Source organism: Anopheles marshallii, chromosome 3, assembly GCF_943734725.1.
Source record: "Anopheles marshallii chromosome 3, idAnoMarsDA_429_01, whole genome shotgun sequence".
Taxonomy (NCBI): domain Eukaryota; kingdom Metazoa; phylum Arthropoda; class Insecta; order Diptera; family Culicidae; genus Anopheles; species Anopheles marshallii.
In genome coordinates, this window is record NC_071327.1 from 67,784,749 (window position 1) to 67,811,895 (window position 27,147).

Consider the following 27,147-nt stretch of genomic DNA (forward strand, 5'->3'; position numbering starts at 1 on the left):
TAACAAGCATAACTGGAGCATTAACGTCCCATTACCGGTGCCGAAACCGGTAGGGAATTCGATTTTCCACACTAATAATCCTCTCGTGAGCAGCGAACCAGCAGCAACGGTGTTCAATCAATCCGGCCCAGAACCCGAACGGTAGAACCGGATAGAATCACCAGCGTCCACCCAGTAAGAGAGCTCGAGTGGGTTATCTGTTTAGCTGATTACTGGCAGCATATGAAGGCAAATAATGATGTCAAGCCGGCGGTGATGGACGGTCGATAATTTTCACCCACGAGCGAAAGGAAACCCGTTTGGTGCTGCGAACCATATGGGAACGGATAATTATGATAAATGCCAGCCACTACATTAAATTAGCACCGTCACTACCACCCCACGATTGGCACCTCGGCCTCAATGGTCGCCACACAAATTAAACGGCATGATTGTTAATCTATTTCGAATCAAAGTCACCACCTTGTAGCATGGTGACCGGAATCGGTCGCACAGCGTCAAAATACTGACCGGATGGTTTTGCACTCAGCGACCATGATTAAGGACACTTCATCAAGCAATCGCTTCATTTGCCCGATGATATCCTCACACCGCCGCGCTAGATGCCACAGTCTTCTGAAGAGTTTATGGTCTTACGACCATTCCGCGCACGCCGACCCATCGTGGCGATTTACGGCTTCTCCTTCCACCGGATTGGTAAGTTGACACGCGTATGCCGCTCTGGGACGGCGGCATCTTCGGTTAATTATTGGTTTTTCGGGGCGGCTGAGGCTGGCCCCCGCCAGTAGATGGCGCGGCGACACGTACCGTTACCGCGCCATTCCAAAACAGATAAAGACTCCATCATAAAGCCCATATTCCGAGTGTCATGGTAATAATGATCTGCTCTCGTGTGGTCGTTCGATCCGACGGGCCAGTGTGCCGTCGTTGTTCTCGCATAACAGCTCATTCCGCATTTGGAATGCTGCACGCTGGAGGACTAGCACAACCAGCACCACGGTGACGACGATTTCGGCCACGCCAGTCTCCGACGTCTCCATGAAACGTGATATCGTAAAATCGTTTTTGAGGTTTTCTTTTATAGGGGCGGCCTTTTTTTTGTTGGTTTTTGCTTTGTTTACATGCAGTTGCGTTGGAGCATAGTGGACCATTTGTTGCCATCGAGCCCCCGGGAGACGTGAGACGTGGCGAGCAACATGGTGCGATAAAGGAATGCTGCGAACGACTCCTACGCAAGGCTTCTTTTTTTTGTTGTTTGTTCCGGTGGTTGCCTGTAGGTGGCTGTGCGTGTCCCGCATTCTTCATTTGGAGTATATTTGAGAGTATTTTATTTAACGATATTGTTTGGAGCAGCAGTGCTTTAAACATAGTGCGGGCTGGTAAGATGCTCTTTAAAAGACGACGCAGAACGTTGAACGATGCTGTCGAGCAACAGGACAGCAAGCCGGTTTCAATATTATGTTTTTAAATTTGCGAATGCTTTCGATTTAATAGGATTTTTTTAATTCGAGCGGACTGATTTAATTGACAACCACATTGAAATACTGATCATCGTTCAACAGCTCATTAAAATTTCCAACTTGATTTAATGCGATGGTTTTTAAATAAAAAAAACGCTTCAATCAACGTTACAATTCGATTGATATGTTAAAAAAAATGTTTTGAGGGACGTGATGATGTACGAAGAAGTAACTCATTATATGACGAGTGCAAAAACGAATAAATTTGATTTACTCATACACCGAACACTTGTAACATTTATTGGTTAAGGATTTATGGAGTAAAAATAAGTTCATAGCAATTAAAAATGTATGCTTTTCGTCCATAATCTGTTAGTTATTCAAGTAACAAAACATTTTACATCGTTTTCTACTACTTTTTTTTTGCCTGCAATGCCTACTCCAAAAAAAGAACTGCCTTTTAGCCGCTATCTTGTAGAAGCTCACAATAGATCACATCTAACTGGTCCCACCAAAAAAACACACTGAACATTTTTCGGGATATGAGTAGTCGGACTAGTTGCCAATATTGAGGCATGGATGAGAGAATATTGAGACATTGAACTTTCAGGACGATTTCGGGTGTCTAACCCACATTCCACCATCCGGTAGCTTCCCATTGCTTTTAAATGAGGATCGTGTCCGTAACAGCAGCACATAACAAACTAGCACAAAACGCCACGAACTCAATGGTATACTAACGTCTTATTTAAAAAATATGTTAATTTAATTAAATCTAAACACATCCGAATGCCTATTCCTTTAAAGCTTTCATTTGCATCTCGTTTATGTGACACACTTATGGTCTTACTGTTTGCATTAATAATTGCTCGCTAATCATCACCCAATTAGCGCCAATTTCATGCAACGATACGCTCGAGCCACTGTTGTCGTTGCGTTTTCCCGGTTTTGTTTTAAGTTATTTGGATAGCTATCGTATGTGTTTCCCGCCACCTTCATCAGCCACGAGCAAACAAAAAAAAACACACACACACCACGGGCCATAATGCTTTCAAATCCGTGTGTGAAAATCGCAGTAGATGAAGAATCGGAATACTGCCAGTGGAAAAGGAAAGGAGCACAAAAAAAGTCACCCAACACCGCAGACATATTGTTTGCCCAAGGGATCTAACTTTAGGATTCCATTCCGACTTTCCATCCGATGGTGGAAATCGCTGCAAGGAAGTGGAAACCCGCGCGAAAATGTGCAGCTTCCCGATGCAACCATAAAGCCACGCACCTGGAGAGACGTTCGTGTGTGTGGGTGTGTATGTGGTCGCATTTCAATGCTATCGAGCAAAAACCGATCTGAAAAAAAAAATCGGTCTTTTGCCACGTTCGTTTGAAGCCATCCAACCCTTGGGTGGACAGGATAATGTTGGGTACGTGTGGTGTCAGGATGGTGACGATCGTTTTGGTGGATTTTCGGGAAAAGCTCGATTGGCGTGTGATTGGATGTCATATCATCATCATCATCGTCGTCGTCGTCCTCGGTGTCGTATGATGGCAGAACGCCGATTCGCTCGTTTTGGACAGCCGTGACGTAAACTCCTTCCCTTACGTCGTCCCACCACCTGCATATGGAATCAAAGCCAGGCACAACTTAACGTATTCATCGATCTCATCTACACCTGCAACACTGGCACAATGATGGAAGTGTATGGGGGATTTCGTTTCCTTTTTTTTTACATTCGTCTCACTAACGATCCATCTCGCGCTAGAAGTGAACGGCACCGAGAAAGCCCAACATAAGCATATTATGCTTCTCCACCATCCAATTTAATGCTGATTTCGTTCGATGCGATTTTACCACACTGCCGCCAGAACCATCGCATCCCCATTGCGCCAGAAGATCGCCAAAGTTTGGGTGTGTGTGGTAGTGTGTCGTTTGAATAAAAATCACGTCACACATGCAACCACGTGATGCTTTGGCTCATCCGCTGTGGGAAGCATTAAGCGCACCGTGTCTCGCTTCTGGTGATGGAGATTTTTTTCTGGGATCGATGGATGTCAGTTTGATGCGCGACGTGGGCGTTTGAAGGCAGCATAGGATGGACCGGTTGGACGCGGTTACCGGGGAAAAAGAATGTCTCTACCCAGTGTTACCAGTCCCGCAGGTGAGCTGGAAAAAAGCGTACCGGGAACGGATTGTATTAGGCGTTGCCCGTTGTTCGATTGGAGCTAACTCGCGAGACGTAACGATGGCGCGCCAATGGTATTCTTCCAACCGCACGTGGGTGAACCAACAATAACGATGATGATGACGAACGAAGGCTTCGATTTCACCTTCAAGGTAGCGTTGACTTTTTCCATGCCGAGTGCTGAGTGGTTCTACACCCACAATGATTCGGGTGGGATAATAGCTCAACTTTTCTTTTACCATTTGAAAAATTTCCAAACAGACCGACTTGCCCAAAATCACCCCCGCTCCCAAAAAAAAAATAAATAAAACTCTTGAGTTCACCGTTGTTTGCGTCGAAACAACCCCGTATAAGACTTGTGCCGTCTCTGTAGCCCCGTAGGGCTAATGGTATTATAATAACCCGAATCGACCCACTCTTGAAACCGCTCCTACGCATTACATGCAAGCCTGTCTTACTGCGGCAGGCATACAAAACACACGGTTTATGTGCACCGGTACCACCCGGTGTTTTTTTTTGTTAACTTCAACCAAACAAACCCCACCTGATAAGAATGTGGGTGAAGTTACCTTCACCTACCCAGGGCACTAATTAAAATGGTTTCCAGAATGTTATACATCCACATAAAAAACCATCTCCTCTTCTCGTGGCAAAAATTTCCGAAAAGTATTTGCCAACCATCGACAAAATCAACACCCATTGGTTTGATGACCTCGCGCAGCAAACCGATCTTCAAAAACCATCATCAATCAACTCCCGTCGCCTGTTCGGATACTGCATCATGCTAAAGCCCGCATTCAGCACGTCACAGCTTTTTTTTTGCTTAAACTACAAACAAAAAATCGAATAAAATGCAACGCTTGTTTGGCGCGCGCGTGGGATCATGCTTTGACTCGATCGTTTGTCTTGTCATCGTTTTGCGCACAAATCAGATCGCGGGTAAGCGAACAGCGAGCTACGAACTCGGTAGATGTTGTGCAAAAACAAAAAAAAACAACACCAACAACATTCAAATGAAGCCGTTTTGTTACGAAGATAAAGAAAAAACGCATTCCGATTATATTTTAAGATACGGTTTGGAATGCAAATGTGGAATTGTGTTTTGATTTTATTACCGACTCCTTCCGAAACAAACGAATCGTTTGAACTTTTGACGAGTTGAATAAAATGCACAATTTTGAGTGCTCATACACCATTTTGGAGAAATCATACAATTCTGATCAACGGATCAACGCCATCACTTCTCTTCAGACGAATTATTTATAGAGTATTTTGTAGATAGATAATGATAAAATTGTTCATGCTACCAAACAAATCACCAAGAAACATATTCGTCCGAGAAAGAGATTTTTTCCCTTTCATATTCAGCCTTATGCATCCAAGGTTTTAAGGTTTGAGTTAACTTCAGCAAAGTATCCTTCTCCCTAGTATCCCCTTCTCTATTATCCTTTCTGTCATATGTTCATATTTGGTGATGGGTTTTCTGTCATATGTTCATATTTGGTTTGAACTTCTAATGTTATGTAGAATTTCTTATAGGTACAATTCATAACATGAAATAACACCACATTTACTGTAAATTAGCTTTTCACCATTTTATCACGGTCTTATCTGAGCCAAACTCAGATCCATTTTTCAAAAACAATTTTTGCTGTTCTGATATTCAATATTGTTGATTATTGATACTATCATAATAGTTCTTCAAAATTCTGAGTCCATCTCAAGTAGTCACATTCCTTTCTTTAATTAGCCAACAAGTCAACAACATTAAACAATGTAATTGAAGCAAAAGCAATCTGAGCGCAAAAGAGCGAGCAGAAGAGTAATGCTGCAAACCACGAATATAATGATAACAAACCCCTTTTATCGCTACCAACAGAACGCGTTCATGTCCCTAAATTTGACCGTTTTTGGTTATTGACATAGAAGAGAAAACACCTCTAAGTAGTCATCAACACACAGAAACAACTCGCTCGGTGTGTCGTTAGTTCAGCTCATGAAGCAAATGCACTTAGCACGTGTTAATTACAGTTCATCCCTTTGTTATTATACGCTCAAAATTAACCATCTGATCGGGCGAGTCGCCCGACGTCCACGAAAAAAAAGCACGAATGCACACAATTGCCCCGTTTTTTTTAGCAACATTCTTAGTCTCTTCATCCCACCGGTGATGTGCAAATGCGACACCATAATCAAGTACATTGGCGCAACACCTTTAGTCCCGTTCTGGGACGGAAAACGGATCTGGAGTAAAAAAAAAAAAAAACCCGTTCCAGTTCCGGCGTTTCGATTCACAACGACTGTTCATCACTTTGCCGAGAGCAGGCGCATCTTTCGTACCCCGGACCAGTCAAACGGTCAATTAGTGTCGGATATGGTTTTTCTTCTCCGTTCGCTTGATCATACGCCCACGTGCCGGGGGAAAATCGGATTGCCTACGGATATCATGTCAAACTCTTCCACCGAACAACCGATGACGGTGTGTTCTGGTGATACCGTACCGAACCGTTGGTACTGTAGAAAGGACCCGCAACCAACGCGTGCGGGGGGGAAAAAAGCGCCTAAATAAATAGCCTTCCATCTCGTCAGTAAATTGACCACCTTTCATCCAGCTACCGGAGCAAAGCGAACCGCCATCACGGTGATGGTTATGTTTCACCTGAAAGCATTTCGTTATATATTTTTTTTATCTTCCTTTTTCACGGCTTTATTGCATTAGGGCAACAAGCAGCAAAACGGTGCAGTGGTGAACAGAGAAGAAAAAAGGAAGAGCCCAGAATAGGATCTCTGAACTATCCACCGCAACTAACTGCAGCAATGGAGAGCAAACGAGACTGAGTGAGGTTTATTAATATTCATCACTTCCCGTGAAGCGTACGAGCGGTTCTTTAACAACAACAACAACAAATTAAACAACAACTACCCGTCAAAAAGGTCCCAACCGTGTTAAACTAACCCCCCTTCTTCTTTCAAAAAACCCCAAGCGATGGCCATTTTTTATGCACTGAAGTAAATTAGCATCACGTTAGCCTAACTACAAAGCGAGATCCGCAACGTGGTTACAGCCAAGAACCGGAAGCTGATATTCCGGTCAGTGCAATCGCTCACGTTGGCAACCGTGAATTAACCTCTAATGGTCGTGTCGTTAGCGTTCGCAAAGTGCCTGCCTCTGTGAGCCCTGTGCGTTAAAAGGGTTCCCTGTGTATTGGATGCTGCAACGAAAGGAGCTTCAATTCTGTCACCGGGCATGCAGCACGCTTTAGAAGAATGTTGATTCAAGGAGATTACGATCACTTCCTCTGTACAGCATAAGGATGTCACAGTTATAGCAAAACCGAAATTATTTACGGATAAGTAATTGTGGATTATTTGCATTAAAAAAGGATTACATTTTTATTGCATTATTATGAATATTGCATTTCAAAGTTAAATGGGTTTAAAATAAACTCATTTTACTGCTGATACGGACCAGATATTCTACAAAAAATGCATTTATTATACATCTTCATCAAGAGGTTCATCCCATGAAGAGGTAAAACAGCTCGAAACGCGTAGATTCATCATCGATTGCTGCCAGCCAGATAAGGAAGGAGTTCACATTTGAATGCCGAGTTGTGAAATTAAAAATGTTTAATCAATCAAAACAAATCCATCTTCGACCCACATATAGCCCAGTGGCTCAAATTATCAACCCTCAACAATCATTACCACCGGGCAATATCAGAAGAAAAAAAAACCAACCCGATAAGCACAGCATCAACATCGGTTTACGCCCGGTGAACGACGGGCACCTTTACGGCAGCTATTGGGTGCCGTTGTTCGTACACAACTGGCAATACAGTTCCGATGGGAAGATGCAAACGGAAATAATATATAAGCGCCCAAGGTACCCGCACGCACGTGCCCTAAATTGTTCCCTCCGTGTTCCTTCCGGTGCAGTACGTGCTCAACAATGGGCAGCACTAGTGGAGAGCAAATTTGCCTCGCGTTTATGTTATGCTTCTCCAGTGCTCCAGTGCTGCCCATCCCATCGTTCGAGACGCTGTCAAACTTGCGGCACAACGAGAGTGCTGCCGCTAAACTTAAAATCGTTTCTGCACCGGATGCTTATCGGTGTGCGGCAACCAAGAACAGCCCAAGGTTTTCGCGTAATCTCAGCGGAAGGACATAAACATTATGCGCTGCATTATTCCAGCCGGGGATGGAAAAAATGAAGATCCCGGGCTATTCCCATGACGAGAGCATTTTCCTTTGTTTTTCCTCGTGTAATATGGTGGAATGTGGAAAAAAAACACATTTCAACATAAAGCTAAGGTACACTAGAACATCATCATCCTAACACGCCCGGGGGGGGTGAAGAAGAGGTGAAGGTGATGTGGAGTTTATGCATCGCTGGAAGCAATTTCAGCTCGTCCGAGCTCTAATCCACAGTGGAATCATTCACCGTTAACAGGTATCAGGATTCAACCGTACAAAAATGGCCTTCGGTGCAGCACCTAATGCTGCATCATGCAGGCTCCGCCTTGGGCTATCGACTTTCATGCTTGCACGGTACGCTATCGTTGAAAGAGCTTTCTTTATCGATTGGACAGCTAATCCAGTTAACAATATCCTTCTTCCTCACTAAACACAGCCACGGACCATCGTTTGGGGTTTTGCTCCACTTGGACAAGTCCTTCACTTCGTCCTTTATTTTTTTTTGTGTTTGTTTTGTATGTCTTCTTTGCGAACTTCGACAGCATAATTTCTATGTGCTACGTATTGTTACCCACCGTATCCATGGCCTGCTGGCAGTGTATTTGATGGATGAAGTGAAAATTCGGTAAGACCCAGCAAAGGATTGTTGACCATACAAATAAAAAGGGGTGGTGGGAAACATCAACCATTTTCCACCCGTTGCGTTAAGTGTAAGGAGCATCCATTGTGCACCGAGACGAAGCAACAATACGGCGAAAAGGATAGAAGAGAAGAAAAAAAAGGAACCAAAAGCTCCCCCATACGCCCAACGACCAATGGCTAACGAGTTTTGGGATCAATGCCCCATCATTTTTATAGCAAATTTTGGACGAACAAATATACATCGCTTTCGGGAGGGGTGGAGGTGGAAGGATAAAGGTGCCGATAAGCACAGGCACACACGACACATGAAAGGAACCAATTTGGCTGGGTGGAAAAACCGCCCATTAAACCCGGGGTTGTGCGCCCATTACGTGCGATGGGATGGTCAGTGATCCGAGGAAATGGCGAAACATAAAACCTGCCAGCATGGAGGGGGAATTTTGCTGGGACGGCCAAGGAAACGTCGTCCAGACCATCCAGATCATGATGGCTACCTTTTTGATGTCGCGTGTTTGGCTGCTCCTTTTCCCACACAAAGACAACATACACACACACAGTAGAGGAAAAAGAAACTTCAAAAAGAAAGAAAAAAACACCAATCAACCAGCCGAAGACAGAGAACTAATATGAGGACGATAAAAAAAAAACACATCAGTACGCACCGTATCGAAGGGAAAGAAACCATTCCAAACTGAGCGATCGCTCCATTTCTAGTAATCATTTCACATTAACTTTATGGCACAATTTCGGGGCCTTTTGTAATCCGTGAGCGCTGAAATCGTCGCGCGTTCCGGTGGCGGACACAAAGGAAATGCGTGAAACTTGGGCTTGAGCTTTACTTTTAAAGTACAGTCACCTTCCAATGGTGACCTTGGTGGGAAAATAACACAAAACCGAACCCAATTTGTTGTGTAGTTTATGAAGCATTTTCGTTCATAAAACCTGCAGACTTGCCGTAACTCTTCGCGGTACGCACGCAAGAAAAGTGCCGGGTGAACACAGATCGAACGAAAATTGTCGTGCGTCGTCCGGTGTGAAGTTTTGCTAATAAAATCACAACTGTAGCATGCTTCCAAATGCTTGGGCTTGTAAAATGTTTTTCATGTTGCAGTCTCTATAAAAGAACACTTGAGGCCAAAACGGTTTTGATAATAAACAGTTGTATTTAATTGATACGAGCCTAATTGTTGATGGATTGAACTGAACGCGGTGAATTTACAGTGGTGGACAATGAAATAAGAGCAAATAAGCCCATATGGAGTGAAAAATGTTGTTCAATTATTCTTGTTGATCGAATTTCTACCACTTTCAATTGCATAATTGTGAGTAAAATTTATAAGCTCGTAATGACATCCCAAGTGAAAGTGAAAAAGAGGAATTGAAATGAAAATTGAATTCTATTCTTAATAATCCTAGCAATAACATTCTTCCTATTTTGACGTATTACTTAAGTTTATGTTACTTATGTTACTTAAACAATATTGGCACAAATTTAAATGTTAATTATAAACACCTGGATAGAAATAATGGCTGCAAAATTATGCTACACAAGTATGAAACGTGGCAAAATATATTTTTTCTTAGATTTAGACATAGACTTTGGCCGTTCTTGTTGAATAAAAAAAGAAACTTGGGACTACAATTTTTGTTATTTAATAGTTAAAAGAATAACTTAAAATTTTAACATTAAAAATACCCCATCAAAGTACAAACAAAAAATCAGACTCAAAATAAGTAAATAATTTGTACGTGAGGCCTCATTTATCCATCATCACTGTACTACCATTGAAGATTATGATTTTGAAAACCACTCTATTTGTTTGATATATTTATCCGACTTTTAGCGTCTCATCATTTATTAAAGTAAATTGTAAGTATATTTCAGAAAATTACATTCCAACCAAAACAACAACAAAAATACTCCCCGAAACACACACACTAAACACAACGTTCAATCAAACCAACATCAAGTGGTCACTCACAAAAGCACCCGTTCAATGCGTCTACATCCATCCAAGAACACGCAACCTAAACATAGCTCCACCATAGCTCTCCCAAATGCTCCACAATTTCACACGTGCAAACATTATTCTGTCCATATCAAGCCACAAACACATACTAAACGTCCCAACATAAAATTAGCCAACCGAACCCCACCTCCCCCGGGCCCAAGCTCCGGCCGCTATGAAACACCCGAAAAACTATCGTAAACCGCTTACACAGTATAGTTGTGGCAAAAAAGGGGCTAAGGTGTATCAGTAAAAAAAACCACACCACACACACAAACGGCCGTTCGTTACCTTGCCGACTAAATACCTTCCAAACATACCTCTTCCCTAAGGGTACTGCTGTACGCGTCCTACCAGAAGCGTAAGGCTTGCCCACTGCTTTAACAAATTTAGTTTTTTACTGCTGTTTCCTACCCTTCCACCTTATGAACGGCCTACAAGCACGTTTGAAAGGACCTTAAAAGAAACACTCGCACCACCCACATAGGATTTGTGCTCACTTTGCTCTCCGAAAAAATGTCCCCCCCCCTTCCAAAACCATCGTTCATCAACCCAGAAGCCTATATCCCTTCGGCGGAAAAGCAAAGCACCGGTACTCGCCCAAGAAAAACCCCGAAAATAATCAAAAGTGATGAAACCAATGCCAACGAGCAACCTTCACCATCGTATTATATATTCCCGGGAGGGACAACCCCCCAAAAAAAAAAAAGGTGACAAGGCTTTAGGTCACCGCCGTTTTTCAGCGTTCGCCGCTTCTATCGGAGGGTGGCAACGCAGAGACAACACACTTCTTCACTTGCGGAGAGACCAAACAAAATCATGTTACGACCATGCCCCCTCCATCCTTCTGCGCTTTGTTTGCGCGGCGAAGGAAGGAGTTGTGAAATTTATCGAATTTCCTTCAACCCGGCAGCTTCGGCAGCGGTTCGGCAGAAACGAACCGGGGACGCGATTTTTTCCCCCTGTCGCCAAAATCGGGCTGCCGAAAAGAAAACAAGGTAAAATGGGCCTAGCGAATGAAATAAAAACACCAACACCGATGCGGCCTCCACCCCATCATCGCTCAGGGTGGGGGAAAGCCGGTCAAAATGGCAAAGCAAAATGGGCAAAACCGATTCACCTTCCACAGCCTAGGACGACCTTCTCCGAAGGTACAAATTGAGAAGTTATGTCAAAGCGATGGTCGCCCTGCACTGTCGTGGGGCCCACCTTGGGAAAAAACCGGCAAAAAACCGCACCCCAGCTACTGCACACCCTTATTCTTGAAGGTGGTTTTTTTGTTGTCCCATTTGTCGTCAGCACGACGCCCGAACATGGAGTGTGTTCTGATGGATAAGGAGGCATAATTCTATGCTGAGTTTGAAAATCGGTTTCACTTCGGACGGAACTGGGCGAAAATCGGGGAGAGAACCGAAAAAAAATAGCAAAACGTTGGCGTAGAAAACCAACAAACCCACCGACAACGTGTCACCTTCCTGCCACCCCCCCACTCATGTCATAAGGCCGCGTAGGATAGACAACACCGGAAGCCGGGACGGAACCACTTCAAAAAACCACACCGTCAGCGGGTTTTCGGTAAGAATATTATACACGCATACATACAGTTTATACGCGCAATACCAAAATAAAACGCGCACACACACACAGACTGAAGGCCTAACCTACGAAGAACGCGCCGAAAGGAAGTCGGCACCGGAAGCGAGAATAAATGATTCATGTTGCCAGCGTCGTGAAGTCCGTTGGTTGGAAAATTTGATTCATTCTATGTGAAGAGCTCCATTCCAAGAGTAGGCCCCCACCCCTCCAAAAAAAGGCAACTGAAATAGAATGAAGGACCTCAAAGAACCTTACAGCGTAAGAGGAAATTTTCTATTCAATTTAAGCGTATCGCAAGTAGCGATACATTGTTTTTTTTTAAGAAATTTAAAGTAAACAAACTAATTAGTCAGTATGATTATTTAATTATCAATGTCAAACTGACTGGACATACCTACGTCTGCGTTATGTAGGACTAATGTGCCTATGCATTGGAACTCCTGGGAATTCTTGGGTGTGATGATAATTCTACCAACTACTGGAGGCTCTCTGATATTACGATGCCAAGCCCCAGTCTAAGTCTGCACCACAGTACTGACACTAACTCTCAACTGAACTATTCCCTCAGAAATACCAAGTAGAAATGTTTGGAGATATTGTAATATAATAGTATAAGACGTACTCTCAATGAACCGCTACAATGACGAGCGATTAGAGCTGTACGACGAACTCACTGTCGTGGGCTGGTCACGTCATGAGAATGACACCGAACGACCCAGCCCGTAAAGTCCTTTTGAGCTCGTCCACATTGTGACACGTGATGGTGTTGATGCTTCCGCATGAAAAGCCAGGATAAAGGATTGGCTGACGACGGTGCTCGACCGTGAGCGGTTTAGAGGAGGCAAAGCAGCAGGCAAAAACCGTGGAGCGGTTGTAGAGCCAGACAAGTAAATATATTCTCAATTATTCTCAAATTATTCAAATTTAAAATTCAGAACAAATTTTCTCAATTATTCTCAAGACCAATAAAACGGAAGAATGAGCGAACTCAGCTGTCCATAACTTTAATGACGAATAACGAGTAACAAACTGAATATCCGTAAGATATCTAATCTAAGTTTGTCTAAATAATTTTACTTTATTTAAATTTTTTTTTTTATTTTAAAAAAATCCTAAAAAGGAAGTAATTGTTAAACTGTAACATTTTCATAACGTATTGCATATCGTCACAAAAACTACGAAAGGACTGATGTCACATCAGTTTTCATTTGCGAAAACGATACCTCGAAAACCTCCAGCCAGACATTGAAAATAGTGGTCCGAGGGACATGCACACTTCCCAAAACAGGGATATTCTTCTCAGGCATACGCATGTGCATCATTTCACCGATACCTTCCGGTTGCGTGACATAATCCGCACGCACCAAAAACCGATACAGGATGACACAAATGGAGCTACCGAGCACCGAGAGAGCGAGAGAGAGACAAGGAGACTAAATGGATGCACAGACGGAGACGAATCGATCGGGACGCACCTAGATAGAATGTGCGTTCACACGATGCTGTCAGTCAAGACGCAAGGATATTCGGAACCGACCCGGTCTGCAACACAAAACACAAACACCCGGGGGTACACGAAAAACCACAAGGGAAGCGTTCCTAATGCTTCCGTAACCGGATCAACTGTACTGTTGGGTTGCAGTTTGAAATGCAGGTGGCGCATGATTCATACCTTCGCTTCGGTTCGGGGGTTGGTAATCACCCCCTGCTGCTTCGGCACACGACGACACCGAGTGTGGAAAAGTTAATTAGAACTGAAAGCGTAGCTGTTAATCTAGCGGCAGTGGGAACAACACCTGGAAAAAAGGTACCACACCGTGGAGTGACAGACCCACCGGGGGAGGGGGAAGTCTCCCATCAGGACGAGCCTATTTCCTTCTTTTTTTTTGCTATCTAAGGAAACCCAAGCAACATATCCAACCGGCTACGAAAATGAGGGCTTGACACGAAACGCCAAAACACCGGCACCAACTTTGCTGCAGCTAAAGGGAAAGAAAACCGGGTCTCCCTTGTCCCCAGGTTCACTAAACTCGCTGCAATCGATCGCTCTCGGGGGGAATTGGGTGTATCGCAACATAGTGACGGGACCTCTTTCAAACTAGGCCAGGGAACTCCTTCGCCTTCTGGTTCATAAGAGCGCGCACACACACACACAGGCACACCCATCAGCAATCATCTTTCCTTCCGGCGACGAATATGTGGTTCAAATAGAAAATTACCAACCTCCCCACCCCCCCCGCAAAAGATCGTTGGTCGACCTGGGTCGTCAAGAAAAGAATGTCGCCCAAGGCAAAACCGAAGGACTATAGACCGGAGCGCCTTAATTCGATAACCTCCCGAGTTTGTATGGATGGTTGGTGCCATGAGCCTACAAAATCTGGTACGGTCCGCCGGTGGATCGATAAAATTATGTCCATAAATTGATTGCTGAGCGACCGCACACAAAACACAACCCAACCCCCACCGAGCCGCTGATCCAACAGTCTAACCCCCGTCTTAAGGGGAAAAAGCCCCGTGTGTCAAACAACTTCTTAAAACAAAAATCTAAAACATAATAATAAAAGCAACCAACCCAAAATCGATCGGCAGCTACCGGAAGCTACCAAACCCTGGCGCAAACAAAAATGAAACTAAAAACATAGAACACACTCACACACACCCCAATAACCCCCGGGGGACACGAGGATCTTTAAGCGGAGAGAGAGAGAGAGAGAGAATCCCTCCCTCCGGGGATTGTTTTCTGGTTTACACCCGGGCACCCTTAGGTGGGATAACGGGCGCGCGTCAAGCACGAATAAAACTCAAATCCAGAACGCTTCCCACCGCCCGCGGGTGAATCCCTCCCTACGTACGGATTGTGAGCACTCGTAATAAAATATTTAATCGATTCCCGACACCAGGCTCTACCTCGTTTTCATGGCATCGCGTTTTTTTTTTCTTCCTCCTCTCTTCTGCGTGCTGTGAAATCGAAATAAATTGTTTCGTTTACCGCACTTTCCTAAAGGGAAGGAAGGAAGTGTCTCCTTCCTTTTCCATCCGGTTTGGTGCTTTATTTCGGACCCGAAATATGCTGCATTGGCATCAAATATTACTAAAAGACCCTCGATTTTGTTTTTCTCTTGCTTTGGGGTTTTTTTTTTATTTTTTCTCTCAAGCATCTTCGTAGCATCCAGCGTAAGATGCGTAATAACATCCGCATAAGCACCAAGTGTTCTGCACTTGCAGGAGTAAATATGTCCAGTCGGAAAAAACCTTTCTCCTCCGTTCGATATATTCTTGCCCAATTCGGTATTCCACCGGATCGTGCCGGGTGAGGACTCTCGATCATGCACCCGACTGGACTTGGATAGGGGGTGGTGGTGGTGGGTGGGAACATTCGTCCATTCCAAATCGGTCCCAAGCTTCCAATCGTGAAACACCGACGCAACAAGCGACCCGACATCGCTACTAACTGCTAGGTGCTTTCAATTTCTTCCCCGCATAAATCATCCGTCGGCGTAAGAGAGTGTTTTGCTTTCGGTGGCAAGTTTATGAGTTTACTGTCGCATCGTATCGTCGTATCGGGTGCGTGATTTTAGAGCCTCTTGCCAACGGGCGTGGGTAAGGAATGGGGCAAACATTCAACGATGTGACAGTTCGAACCTTTTGCGTACGTTCTGCGTGGTTCATCGTTTGGCGGAGGTTCCGAGCTCAGGAACTCACACCTCCACAGTACCACGCAACAACGGCATACATTGAAGCATTGCGCCAGCCAGTAGGTCCAATTCGTAACGTTTCGCCTACCTACCATACGCAACACACGGCATGTATAAATTGGCCACTGCTACCCCGGATCACCCCGGAGCACCACCACGTCCACCCCACGTTTGGCAGGGGGAAGGCCAAAATGTAAATCAGCTTATGGTGATTAACTTAGCAGGAAACAACACGCCGCCGACGACGCTTTTCGACATTCGCTAGGTCCCGGCCAGTTCCTTCCACAGTGTTGCGTACCGGCAGCAGCACGGCACGGTAGGTTGGAGGTCGGTGGGTCGAGTTTCACACACGTGGGAACTCTAAAGCTTGCGGGTGTACGCGCTGGCAGCTGCAAAATTGGTGATGCGTGCATGCGAATGAGCTTCGGGGCGTGCTCATTGACTATCGCCACCAGTGGTATGAGGGTTCACAGCAAAAGTCATCTTACTTCGATGTTCAATAAATTTGCTTCTACCATGGTCTAATGGTGAAACACACCCGGCATGAGGGTGTGCGTGTGTATGTCTAAGATAAGCGCACGAAACATACGTTAAATATTGTAAAAGAGTAAATGGCATAAATTAGTATCACACCGCTTCATACCAAGGGCGAGCAGTACATTCATCTGCAAACCACTGGATTAGTTTTATTTATTTTGTGTGCTTCATTTGAAATTCATTTTAAAGTGTATCACACATCCCTTGGAGATCATCTGCATAAAAGAAGCGTATTAATTTCCATACAATTAATTTCATTTGGCTGCTTTATTTTGCAACATAAAAACCCACTTAATTTTTCCTAAAAATCTTCAACAAGCAACAAAAAAACTGGTTTTAATTTGTTTAAGATTACCCATATTACTGATCATATTACTAATTTTCATTTATTGGTATTGTGCTATTTTAAGCTTCATCTTTATTTTTTGCTTGGTGACTCTTTTTAAAAGAGTCATTCATATTCAGCGAAAACTCTTGCGAATCTTAAGTCGACTTGCAAGGGCTTAATGAATATTTATATATTTAATATTTTTATGCATACTTTTGCGAATGTATCGAATTGATCGTTCGAAATTCCTGAAGAGTCATAAATCTCAACATAACCTAATATCTTCAAAGATTCACGAATCTTCAGAATGGAGCTCCAAAGTCATTCATTCGCCTAGAACATTCATTCAGATTCATGAATCTGCCAACATTAGTTTTCAGCGATGCTTTGCATTCCATCCGGCAACGCTACATCTCTACCACATTCATGTCGCGCTCAAAAAAAGGGGGTCCGTTCTGCCCGAACCTGGGTCAAGTGCGGTTAACTTTTCTCAATTTTGTCCGATTAGGTGATATCCACACGCGTCCAACAACGGTCCAAAGAGTCGGAACAATACGAACTGTGTGTGAACAACAATTGGACGCTCATGTTGCATAAGATTGTGAACAAGCGTGGCTTTTTTTTCTAATTATTTAAAATGAAAACTAAAAACATTTAAGAACTCGTAACTTTTCTAAAATTAAATATTATTCTTATGCCGCTAACACGTATACGAGCAATTGGTTAGCTTATCAAATAAGAGCACGCTGCCAATTATACTGTACAATAACAGCCTCACATATAAGCTGCTTCAGCCCGGACACACGCCACAGCTAAAGTAACGTTCCAGAAATCCATACGCGTAACATTTTCCACACAGTCGGTAAAATATTTTCCACCTCGCTGTTATCGCCTCGCTGTAGAAAACAAAAATCCTAAACCAAACGAAGCGGGGGAAGGTAAACATTGGACTCGAAATGTTCCACAATAACAGCCGGGTCGGGTGTGATAAAACAGACATCAAAATCAAAGTCCCGATCTACGCGTCCAAACCCGCGAACACGCATCGCAATGCGTTACTATGTGTGCGAGCGCGCGCACAATGTTACTTTGGCGGGAATGGAATGTTCGACAACATCTTCGCTCAAACGCGAACCCATTCGGTGCGTTGTGGGGAGGGGGGGGGGGGGGGGAAGTGGCTATCCGGCAAACGGCGCAACACGCGGCTTGGGAAGCAAACAAATCTATTTTTATCGAACTTTAGCCAGTATAAGGCAGTGGATTGATGGTTCGATTGCGGGGCGCAAAACAAGACGTTCGCGTGTTTTCTGGCGGAAAGGAATGCAACTGGTGGCGTTACCAGTTGCTATTAAGCAGTGATAAAGAGGAGAGAAATACAGCGACAGCAATTGTAACAACACAATTAATGTCTGCAGAAGTGAAACCCATTTTAATCGCTTAACGCTGGAGCTTACTTACTTACTTACGGACGGGCTGGGTCGTCCGGTGTCATTCTCATGACGTGACCAGCCCAACGGGGCCTGGCGAGCCTTATCCGCTGTATGCCAGAAAGTTCGCCGAATAGCTCATAGAGCTCGTCATTCATTGCGATTTCTCCATTGTCATACCACACATACGGGGCCAAAGATCATTCTGAGCATCTTCCTCTCCAACTTTTGGAGATTGTTAAACTGAACTAATGGTGTAATAAAATATGTTTTTCGTCCAAAATTACCCGTAGATGTGGAGAGTAATAAAACAATAATTATTGATTATCTATAAAATTTTCGTTTTGCTGTTAGCATTCGTTATTCTTGCACACTAGGAAGCTTGTTCTATTGATTTCGTATTAAAAATGCAAATGTATAGATTAAAGTGCACAAAAACGTCACCCACATCTGGGTGACACGAGAACCTGGAACTATTTTGCGTCACCCACATTGGGGTGACGTGATGCGAAGCATGTGAAATGCTTTAACAAGTTACAAGAAGAGCACGTTTTCGTGGTACATCTTGCTCTATACCATACTGCTTAGCTATTCAATCTTGATCACGTTGAACAAGTGCATTAATCCACACACAAATAATGAAATTATACAGCTCGACCCCAGAATTCAGAGATCTGGACAATGGTCATGTTGGTACGTGAGTTGGAATTGATGGAACATTTAGGCTGTTGTTTTTGGTACGAACATAAGACCAGGATACGTAATATATCTTAAGCACCAGCAGAGACCATTTAGAATTCCTTACCACGTTGCCACAGAAAAGCACAATCCTATTTTTCTCTCTATTCCCAAATTTGTTACAAGTGGTTTTTGGAAACAAAATTTAAACGAAAAAGATATGCTTCAAGTTCAGTTGGAAACAAATCATTACGCTTGTGGGGAATCAAAACAGCAATGCAACAACAACAAAAAACACCTTTGTTCCATGAATAACCTTGGCAGCCATGAATAACCACAAACATTCTACACACTTTCGCTGACCGAAACTTATCGGAATGGAATAATAGGATTATGTGAAAATGCCTAACTTTTTCCACCCACCCCCGGGGGTAAAGGTACTTCCGTCGTGGAATTAATCCTGCAATTGAACCCCCGGGAGTTTGGGAGACTTTTCACCATTAAGGATTATTTGTTTCGTTCGTCTTTTCCTCCCCTAAGTGCCACACCGTCCTTTTCTCCAGTGAGCCTACACCGAGTTTAGGCGGAATAAAAATAATAAAAGTAACATTTGAATTTGAATACTTGAGTAATACTTTAGCTACGTTTCCGGTGAATTTATATACCGAGCGCCATGATGAGCGTGAAGCAAATTTTGAAGCGCACGCAATAACAAAATTGCGATCTACAACGGACCGACCATTGGTAAAATCTTTTCTTCTCCTCGCACTAATTCGTTTAGCAGAGGGACGTGATGTTACTTATTTATTGCAGGGTTTGTCATTCATTCAGGCACGCACAAACAATTGTCCAGCGCAACAAACTGGAGCCTCGCTGCAGTTACGTCAGTGGAGTCACAATTTGTTCGTTACCGGGCATTGACTTGCCATGATGGTGGCAGAAAAAGGAGAGTTTTGTTTTGCTTTTTAAAATATTGCCTTTCAATGCTGTTCGAGCTTAAGCAGCAGTGTGATGATGCTGATTTAAGGCTGGGTTTGCTACTAAGCGGTATGGGACTGTACATGGGAATAAAACTGTGTAACATTAAAACAAACAAACAACACAGCAGTATTGACTGATTTGTCTATTTACCTCAGAATTCACCGTAAAATGGAACGTATAAACAGAATATAAGTATAAATTTCCAATTGTTAAGGCGTATCTTAAATAAATGCATGCAAATAACTTAATTCGTATTTATTCAGCCCAAATCAAGCACCCATCAGCTTATAAATTATGCTGAATTTCACAGCATAGCTTTCCGGAATTTATTATGCCATCATTTTGCAAACTCTACAACATACAATAGCTACCCGGTATAGCTCCGTAGATGTATGCACGTAATTTAGTAAGTGGCGGGCCTCCAGGAATGATACACAAGTGCCCTAAGACGAGCGAATTATGTTGATGCCATGGACCCTCAAGCGTATATTTAGAATTGTACGGGCACTAAGCAGCTATGCTCTATAATTACCTTCTAATAACCCCGAACGACATTAAAAGCATCATATTGGAATGGTAAAACCCAAACTTCCATACCAAACCACTCACCCACATCAGAAGCATTGGACGGATCGCAAAAACCCTTTCATTTCCAATGAATTTGACTGACGCCTATCTACACACGGTAACTACATTCATGAAAGCACTTTGACAGCTTAAAATACTTCCTCGAAAGCTCAACTATCAAACACTTCTTCAAAAAGGATCTACTGCAGGATTTACTGATTATTTCAACGAAATATTACTGCTGAGGTTTTGCTCTCCAGGCACCTAATTTCCGCAGTTCTTGGAATCGGATTCAACGATGCTACATAATGCTTCAATTTCTTGCTTTACATAGTAATCAGCAAATTGCGAATGCTCGAAAATGTGCTTTTTTCCTGTAGAAGGACCACAAGCGTGTAAATTTAAAATAGTACGAAAAGTACACTATGGTGTTACATATTTTCAGGCACTTTAAACACTTCAGAGTTCACGGGTCCCGAAGACCGAAAATTAAATTCACTGAATGTTTTCTTCGGTACGGTTGCGGTACGGAGCGTCCATTACTCTTTACTCCATTGTTCTTATTAGACTTTTTATTTATTATATTTCTAATTTATTTAAGAGGAATGGCCAGAACGTATTTGCTACACGTTTGAACTGATATTTTTTAGGAAAATTTGGAGACACTTCGAGAGAGAAATTTTCGTTTATTAACTCCATAAGTGCACATTCCAGGCTAGAGTATGTTATTCATTTATTTGTATAACTTATCATTGATTGATCTATTGCTGTTTTTTTTTTTTTTTTTGTTATTTTAAAACACTGTAATTGTTTCTTACTTTCCACCTGGCGACGAAACATTAATTTAAAAATGTATATTATGCACATAAGTTACGTCACATGCACATCTCAGTCAAATTAATCTCGTGTTAAGGTCAACACTCTGCAAGTTTGAATATAATTTTCTAGCTTTAAAAATTCTTTGGAGTGTTTCCATTTTGGCATAAATTTATTTCGAAAATTTTACGTGAATTTCTAGAGACATACTATTGAAATGTGATAGATTGAGAAGCAAGGCATTTGTTGAAGGAACTCAAAAAAGCATAATTTGTAGCTAGAAAATGGCAGAATAAATACGTTTATTCCATTCCTGTCTTACGAATCCCTTAATGAAAGCAACAAATTAAGCAAATCCCCCAACGTCACATAAATAGTTCAAAATCCCCCGTTAACAATTATGTCACTTGAGATGCCAAAACCAAAACGACCAAAACAAAACAAAAAAAACCCAGTGTCCAACAAATTTGCGGTAACGGATTTTTTTTTTGCGAAATATTCAAAACCTTCCTGCGTTCATACTGCTGACGCGTGCACAAAAAGGAACCAAAACACCGGATATGGCCACCCTTCAGCAGTGTCAATCAACGGAAAGGGAAGCAAACAAACAAACGAAACCGAAAAAAAAACACGACAGGGATCATTTACAGCAAACAAAACCGCAGCATAAAGCCGGGCGATTCGCTTCTGGCCGCATAAATCCGGTTCTACGGGTACCGGGAAGAAAAGGCCAAAAAAAGGAGGGAGGGCAATGAGTGCCCGGCGTTTAGGATGGTCGGTGAAGTTTTCAGTAACGGGACCGAGAGCAAGGTACCCTCCAAGTCATCGATAAGTGGGACTTATATCTTCTAACTGGCGTTGTCTTTCCCCGTTTGGTATGGTAAATCGTTTAGCCCTGTGGGACAAGAGGGCTTTGCCAAGCGACACACATCGCCATAACGATGGTATGACCATCACCCAACCCACGGACGATTTCTTCCCGACCGACCCACGGCCTTTGTGGCGTAGGCGCTACTTTGCGTGGGGAGCCGATGATATGCTCCCCGAGCGCCGAAAAGCATACGAACTATGGAACATACGGTTGGAGGTGGACGAATAGAAAACTGACCACCCGTTGGCTGTGTGGTGCGGGTGAATGCAAAATCTTAAAGCGTTCAGGTGGTCACCACCCCACCAACTATGTGGAGGAGTCGTCCGGAAACCTACGCAAAGCAACCTCCGCATGGGAAGAATTAGTTTTTCTGCCAAAGCGGCACCTATACGGGAAAGGAGATTTTCTTCGACATTTTCCCACCATTTTCCAGCCCACCTAAGCACCGCGAAATTGGTGAAAAACAATCATTTTCATTGCGACGCACCGGTTGGTGCCGAACGTACGCCGCTAGCCGCCCGGAAATGACCTTAAATACTTACATAAACATACAGCCGTCAATTTTCGTGGCCGCCGCTTCACAACGACCGATCGTCAGCATGCGTGTTTTTCTCACCCTCCCTCTTTCAACCCCTTATTCACAACCCTTCGCCAAAAACAAAAAAACAAAACCGGTACGGAAAGACACACAAGCGGCAAAGGCCAATGGCCACCACCACCACTTACACGCACTAGCACTTGCTTTTCACTCTTGTACCAATTCACACTTTTCACCGGCGGTCTAAGCGAGAGACTGCGAAAGCACGCGAGATATGCTGACTACTCTGCGGGGCTTTTGCTTTTGTTTACCTACCCACACACTGCTGTCGCTTACGTACGGATGGCACGCACACCGATATACTGCACGCGCGCAACCATTTCTTCCCGTATGCACACACACCACTAATGCCACCAATTCACCTGCACTCACTGTTGACGAGTCGCGAGATGAGGTTCACAGAGCACACGCTGCTTCACAATTCACGACATTAATCACGCATTTCACACCCTGCTACCATTGCGCGCTACTAAAGTACGCACATTTGTACACAAAACGCACACACACACCGTCGCTCGTCCACCTTCTGTCAACGCAGCTTCCGTGCAAAAATTAAAAACATATACCCACCACCAACACCACTACACCCCGAGCGAATGACGGCACACAACTGTCACACGGTGTGATGGACGATGTGAAGAAGCATCGAAATTTCGATGGATGATGCTGGCAATGCGAAAAAGGACACTCGGCATATCGGCCTCAAGCGGATGGTTGTGTGATGGTATTTATCAGCGCATTGCTATTCTTAGCTTGGCTAAACAATTAGACGATGCTATTTTGCACAGAGAGCAAGACCCGGTAATTGGCCGAACCAACATAAACCACAAAGTTTCCCAAACAAACGGGCACATCCATTTAGCACCGAAAAATGGCTGTCTGGCGGGAACTGCAGGAGACAAAACTTCACGAGGACACGACTCCCACACCGAGCACAATAATCTGTCAATCACGGCAGGGGTTCCACGGTGTGTTTTTAATGTTTTGCCGCAATGTTTTTCGTCCACAAGAACGCACCACACCATTTGTTTGCCAGTGGACAATAACAATCAGCACGTCCCGGTGTATGGACACCACGATAAAAAACGGATTTGATGACGGCACGTTGATAAACACTGGGCAAATTCTAAATTCACGAGGTTTCCACGGACACCGGGACCGGACAACCTGCACACCTGGTGTGTTGCTGGTGTTGCGAAAATCGAGCGATGTGCGTCCTGTTTGACGGTTCGATCGAAACAACAGGCGCGCGTGCGAACGAATCGTTGTCGATTAGTACAATTCCCCGTTCCGTCTGCCCTTTGGACGAGAGGCACACGCAAAATATGCTGCGCGGATTTGACACATTACGGCTGCACGCACACACTGGCAGTGCCGTACGGAGCAAGCATAAACTCACATATCTCTTTCTCCTTCTGGCAGCTGGTGGCGAAGCGTGTCGAATTGCTTGTGCGCCAGTGTTTGGCGGATGGTATGCGTTCCACGCACGCACACATGCTTGCATTTTCCCACCTACACATAACTGCGGACTGAATATTCGTCACGCACACCGATACGCGCATTTGACGTTTGTGATCAATACAACGAGCTGCACTCAAATTTCGAATAAAAATAAATCTTTTCGAAATGTTGAATGCAAATATTCTTCGCAGTTTTTGTGTAGAATATTAAAATTGTCTTGGCGGTTCTTTTCATAATAAAGGATTGTTTAAAATAATGCGTTTAATGCATTAAGTTACAAAGGCTCGAATTTCCATGTGGTACAAACGTTTGAAATTCCGTTGCCATGGAAATCGACCAGCCATCAACAAATAACAGCTATTGCCAACAGAAGTAAAGTGATTTTTGCTGCCTCTCATACATTTGCTTTTACGCTTAAAATCATGAGTTCCAATTTTGACGACGATATTTACGGTGGATTCAGTGGAGTTACGAACAAACTCTTCAACTACGACGCCAAGGAGGATCAAGCCTTCCAGAATGCGGTCCGCACGTCCAGCTATGGCAAGAAAGCGACCACACCGAAGTTCTTCTGGAACGGAGACAAACTCGGCTCGGCAGAACCGGCAACCGCAATGGCACGACCCTCGACCGCCATCCGGCCCGTCGGCTATTCATCGCACAATTCGAAGCTGTTCGATCCACTAAACCAGGCGTCGAAAAAGATAGTGGTGATGGAGAACAAAAAGGAGGAAACGCCCGAACAGAGGTACAAGAATTTGGAGACTAAAATTTACTCCCTGCTGGAAGAATCGATTGTGGCCAGCACGGGATCCAAACCGGATATGGCGACGAGTTTGGCGAAGGCGAAGGAAGCGTCCTCGCTCGATCGTACCCTGTTACGGATGCGTGATCAGGACGGGGGGACCTATACGCACAACTTTGATCTGACCTTCTTCGTGCTGTTTAATTTGGCCAACGTGTACGCGAAGAATGAGATGTACATCGAGGCACTGAACACGTACACGCTAATGACGAAGAACAAAATGTTTCCGAACGTGAACCGGCTCAAGATCAACATGGGCAACATTTACTTCCAGCTCGGACTGTACACGAAAGCGATCAAGATGTACCGGATGGCGCTGGACCAGGTGCCGGGCAATCAGAAGGAGCTGCGGCTGAAGATCACGCACAATATTGGGATCCTGTTCATCAGGATGGGCCAGTACTCGGATGCGGCAACAAGCTTCGAGTTTATCATGTCGGAAAAGGGTGATCTCAAGACGGGATTGCACCTGATACTGTGCTATTACGCGCTGGGTGATGTGGAGAAGATCAAGCACGCGTTCCAGCTGCTGCTGGACATCCAGATCGACTACAACGAGGAGGAGAAAGTGTTCCAAGCGAATGTGAGAATGTTTTACAGCGGGAATATTACCGGATAATACACCGCATCTTCTCCATTTCTTTTCTCTTAGTCAAATCCTTCGTACGAGTACATTAACGAGCTGATCAAATCGGACGAACTGCACAGCTACGAGCGGAAATTGCGCCACCTGGCGGAAAAGAACATACTCATCTCGGCCAACTTAATTTCCACGATCATCGACGATTACTTTAACGATGGATACAGCTGGTGTGTGGAAACGATCAAGAATTCGTACTTCTCATCGTTGGCCACCGATCTGGAGCTGAAGAAAGCGGTCATATACCTGAAGCAGGACGACTTCCAGCAGGCAATCGATACGCTGAAGTATTTCGAGAAGAAGGAATCCAACATTGCTATAAACGCGGCAATAAATTTGAGCTTTATTTATATACTGGTGAGTGCGCGATCACGATTTGCAAGATCATTATATACGTTGAAATGATTGTATTTTTGTAGAAAAAGGATGTTACTGCGGCTGAGAACTACGCTGAGGCTGCTAAAAAGATAGACAGCTATTGTCCGGCGGCTTTCATCAATAGTGGCGTTTGCTACTTCATGAAAACCGACTATGAAACGGCCAAGCTGATGTTCACCAGTGCGCTCGATATCGATTCTACTTCGTTCGAGGCACTGTACAACATGGGACTGATCTTCAAGAAGCTCGGTGATTACAACAGTGCGTTGCTGTATTTCCGTAAGATAATTTCGAGCCTCGGCCACGAGCAACATCCGGAGGTGCTGTCCCAGATCGCGAGCCTTTACGACCTGCTCGGAGATGTTGGGACGGCTCTGGAGTACTACCTGCAGCTGCTCAGTTGTGTGCAGCAGGACAATCGCATCATCCAGAAGATCGGGGAACTGTACGAGGCGGACGGCGAACGGCAACAGGCGTACCACTATCACCATGAATCGTACCGCATCTATCCGATAGAGGCAACCGTCGTTAACTGGCTCTGTTCGCACTACATCGAACTGCAGGTGGTGGAGAAAGCGATTGGATTCTACGAGAAGGCGGTCCTGCGGAACCCGCTCGATCCGTACTATCTGCTGCGGATTGCCGGTTGCTACAGGCGGATCGGCAATCAGCAACGATCGATGGCGCTGTTTCGCATGATCCACGAGATATATCCGGAGAATACGGATTGTTTGCGGGCGTTGATGCATCTTGCCCAATCGCAGGGCAATGGGGAACTTTATGAACGGTATAGTGGTGAGTTGCAGAAGCTCGAGAAACAGAAGGAGGTACGCCAACGTATCGGCACGAACAGACCAACCAATTCTGGAAGTAAGTTGTTTGAGCATGCAGTGACGTTTTTCTTTGAATGTTCAAAATCTACTTCTTCTGCATAATCCAATCCAGGTTCACGAATGTCTAGCGGTGACTATAGCGTACGTTCGGCTGGTCACGAAGGGTATCAACCTCCCGCGACCGGTACCGGTTCCGGCCACTCATCGGCCGGGTTGCCATCGAAAAGTGCCGACGTATCGCCCGATTACAGCAACAACTTTACTCCTCACACCGGTTACGGTTATGCGGATCCGCTTGGACCACCGCAGGAACGACCACGTACCGGCGTGCGCAAGAATCTCACCTTTGACGATGATTCCGATGAGGATATTAACACCATCGATCTATTGCCCGCATAAGTTGGCGTTTTATTGGTACGAATCTTTGACAAATATTTAACATTTACAG

The 27,147-nt window shown here is 44.2% G+C and overlaps 1 protein-coding gene across 1 annotated transcript; it reads left to right on the plus strand.

Annotated features, from left to right (window-relative positions):
* Positions 1-24,465: 24,465 nt before the first annotated feature.
* On the plus strand, positions 24,466-27,098 carry LOC128714036 (intraflagellar transport protein 88 homolog). The gene is made up of 4 exons (XM_053808912.1): positions 24,466-25,431; positions 25,501-25,845; positions 25,908-26,736; positions 26,812-27,098. Exons 1-4 carry the CDS (start codon positions 24,466-24,468, stop codon positions 27,096-27,098), a joined length of 2,427 nt encoding a protein of 808 aa, XP_053664887.1.
* Positions 27,099-27,147: the final 49 nt, after the last annotated feature.

Coding starts and splice junctions, on each gene's coding strand:
- LOC128714036 (XM_053808912.1), top strand. CDS start 24,466: ATGAGTTCCAATTTTGACGACGATATTTACGGTGGATTCAGTGGAGTT. Junction 25,846..25,907: donor TGAGCTTTATTTATATACTG/GTGAGTGCGCGA, acceptor GTATTTTTGTAG/AAAAAGGATGTTACTGCGGC. Junction 26,737..26,811: donor CAGACCAACCAATTCTGGAA/GTAAGTTGTTTG, acceptor AATCCAATCCAG/GTTCACGAATGTCTAGCGGT.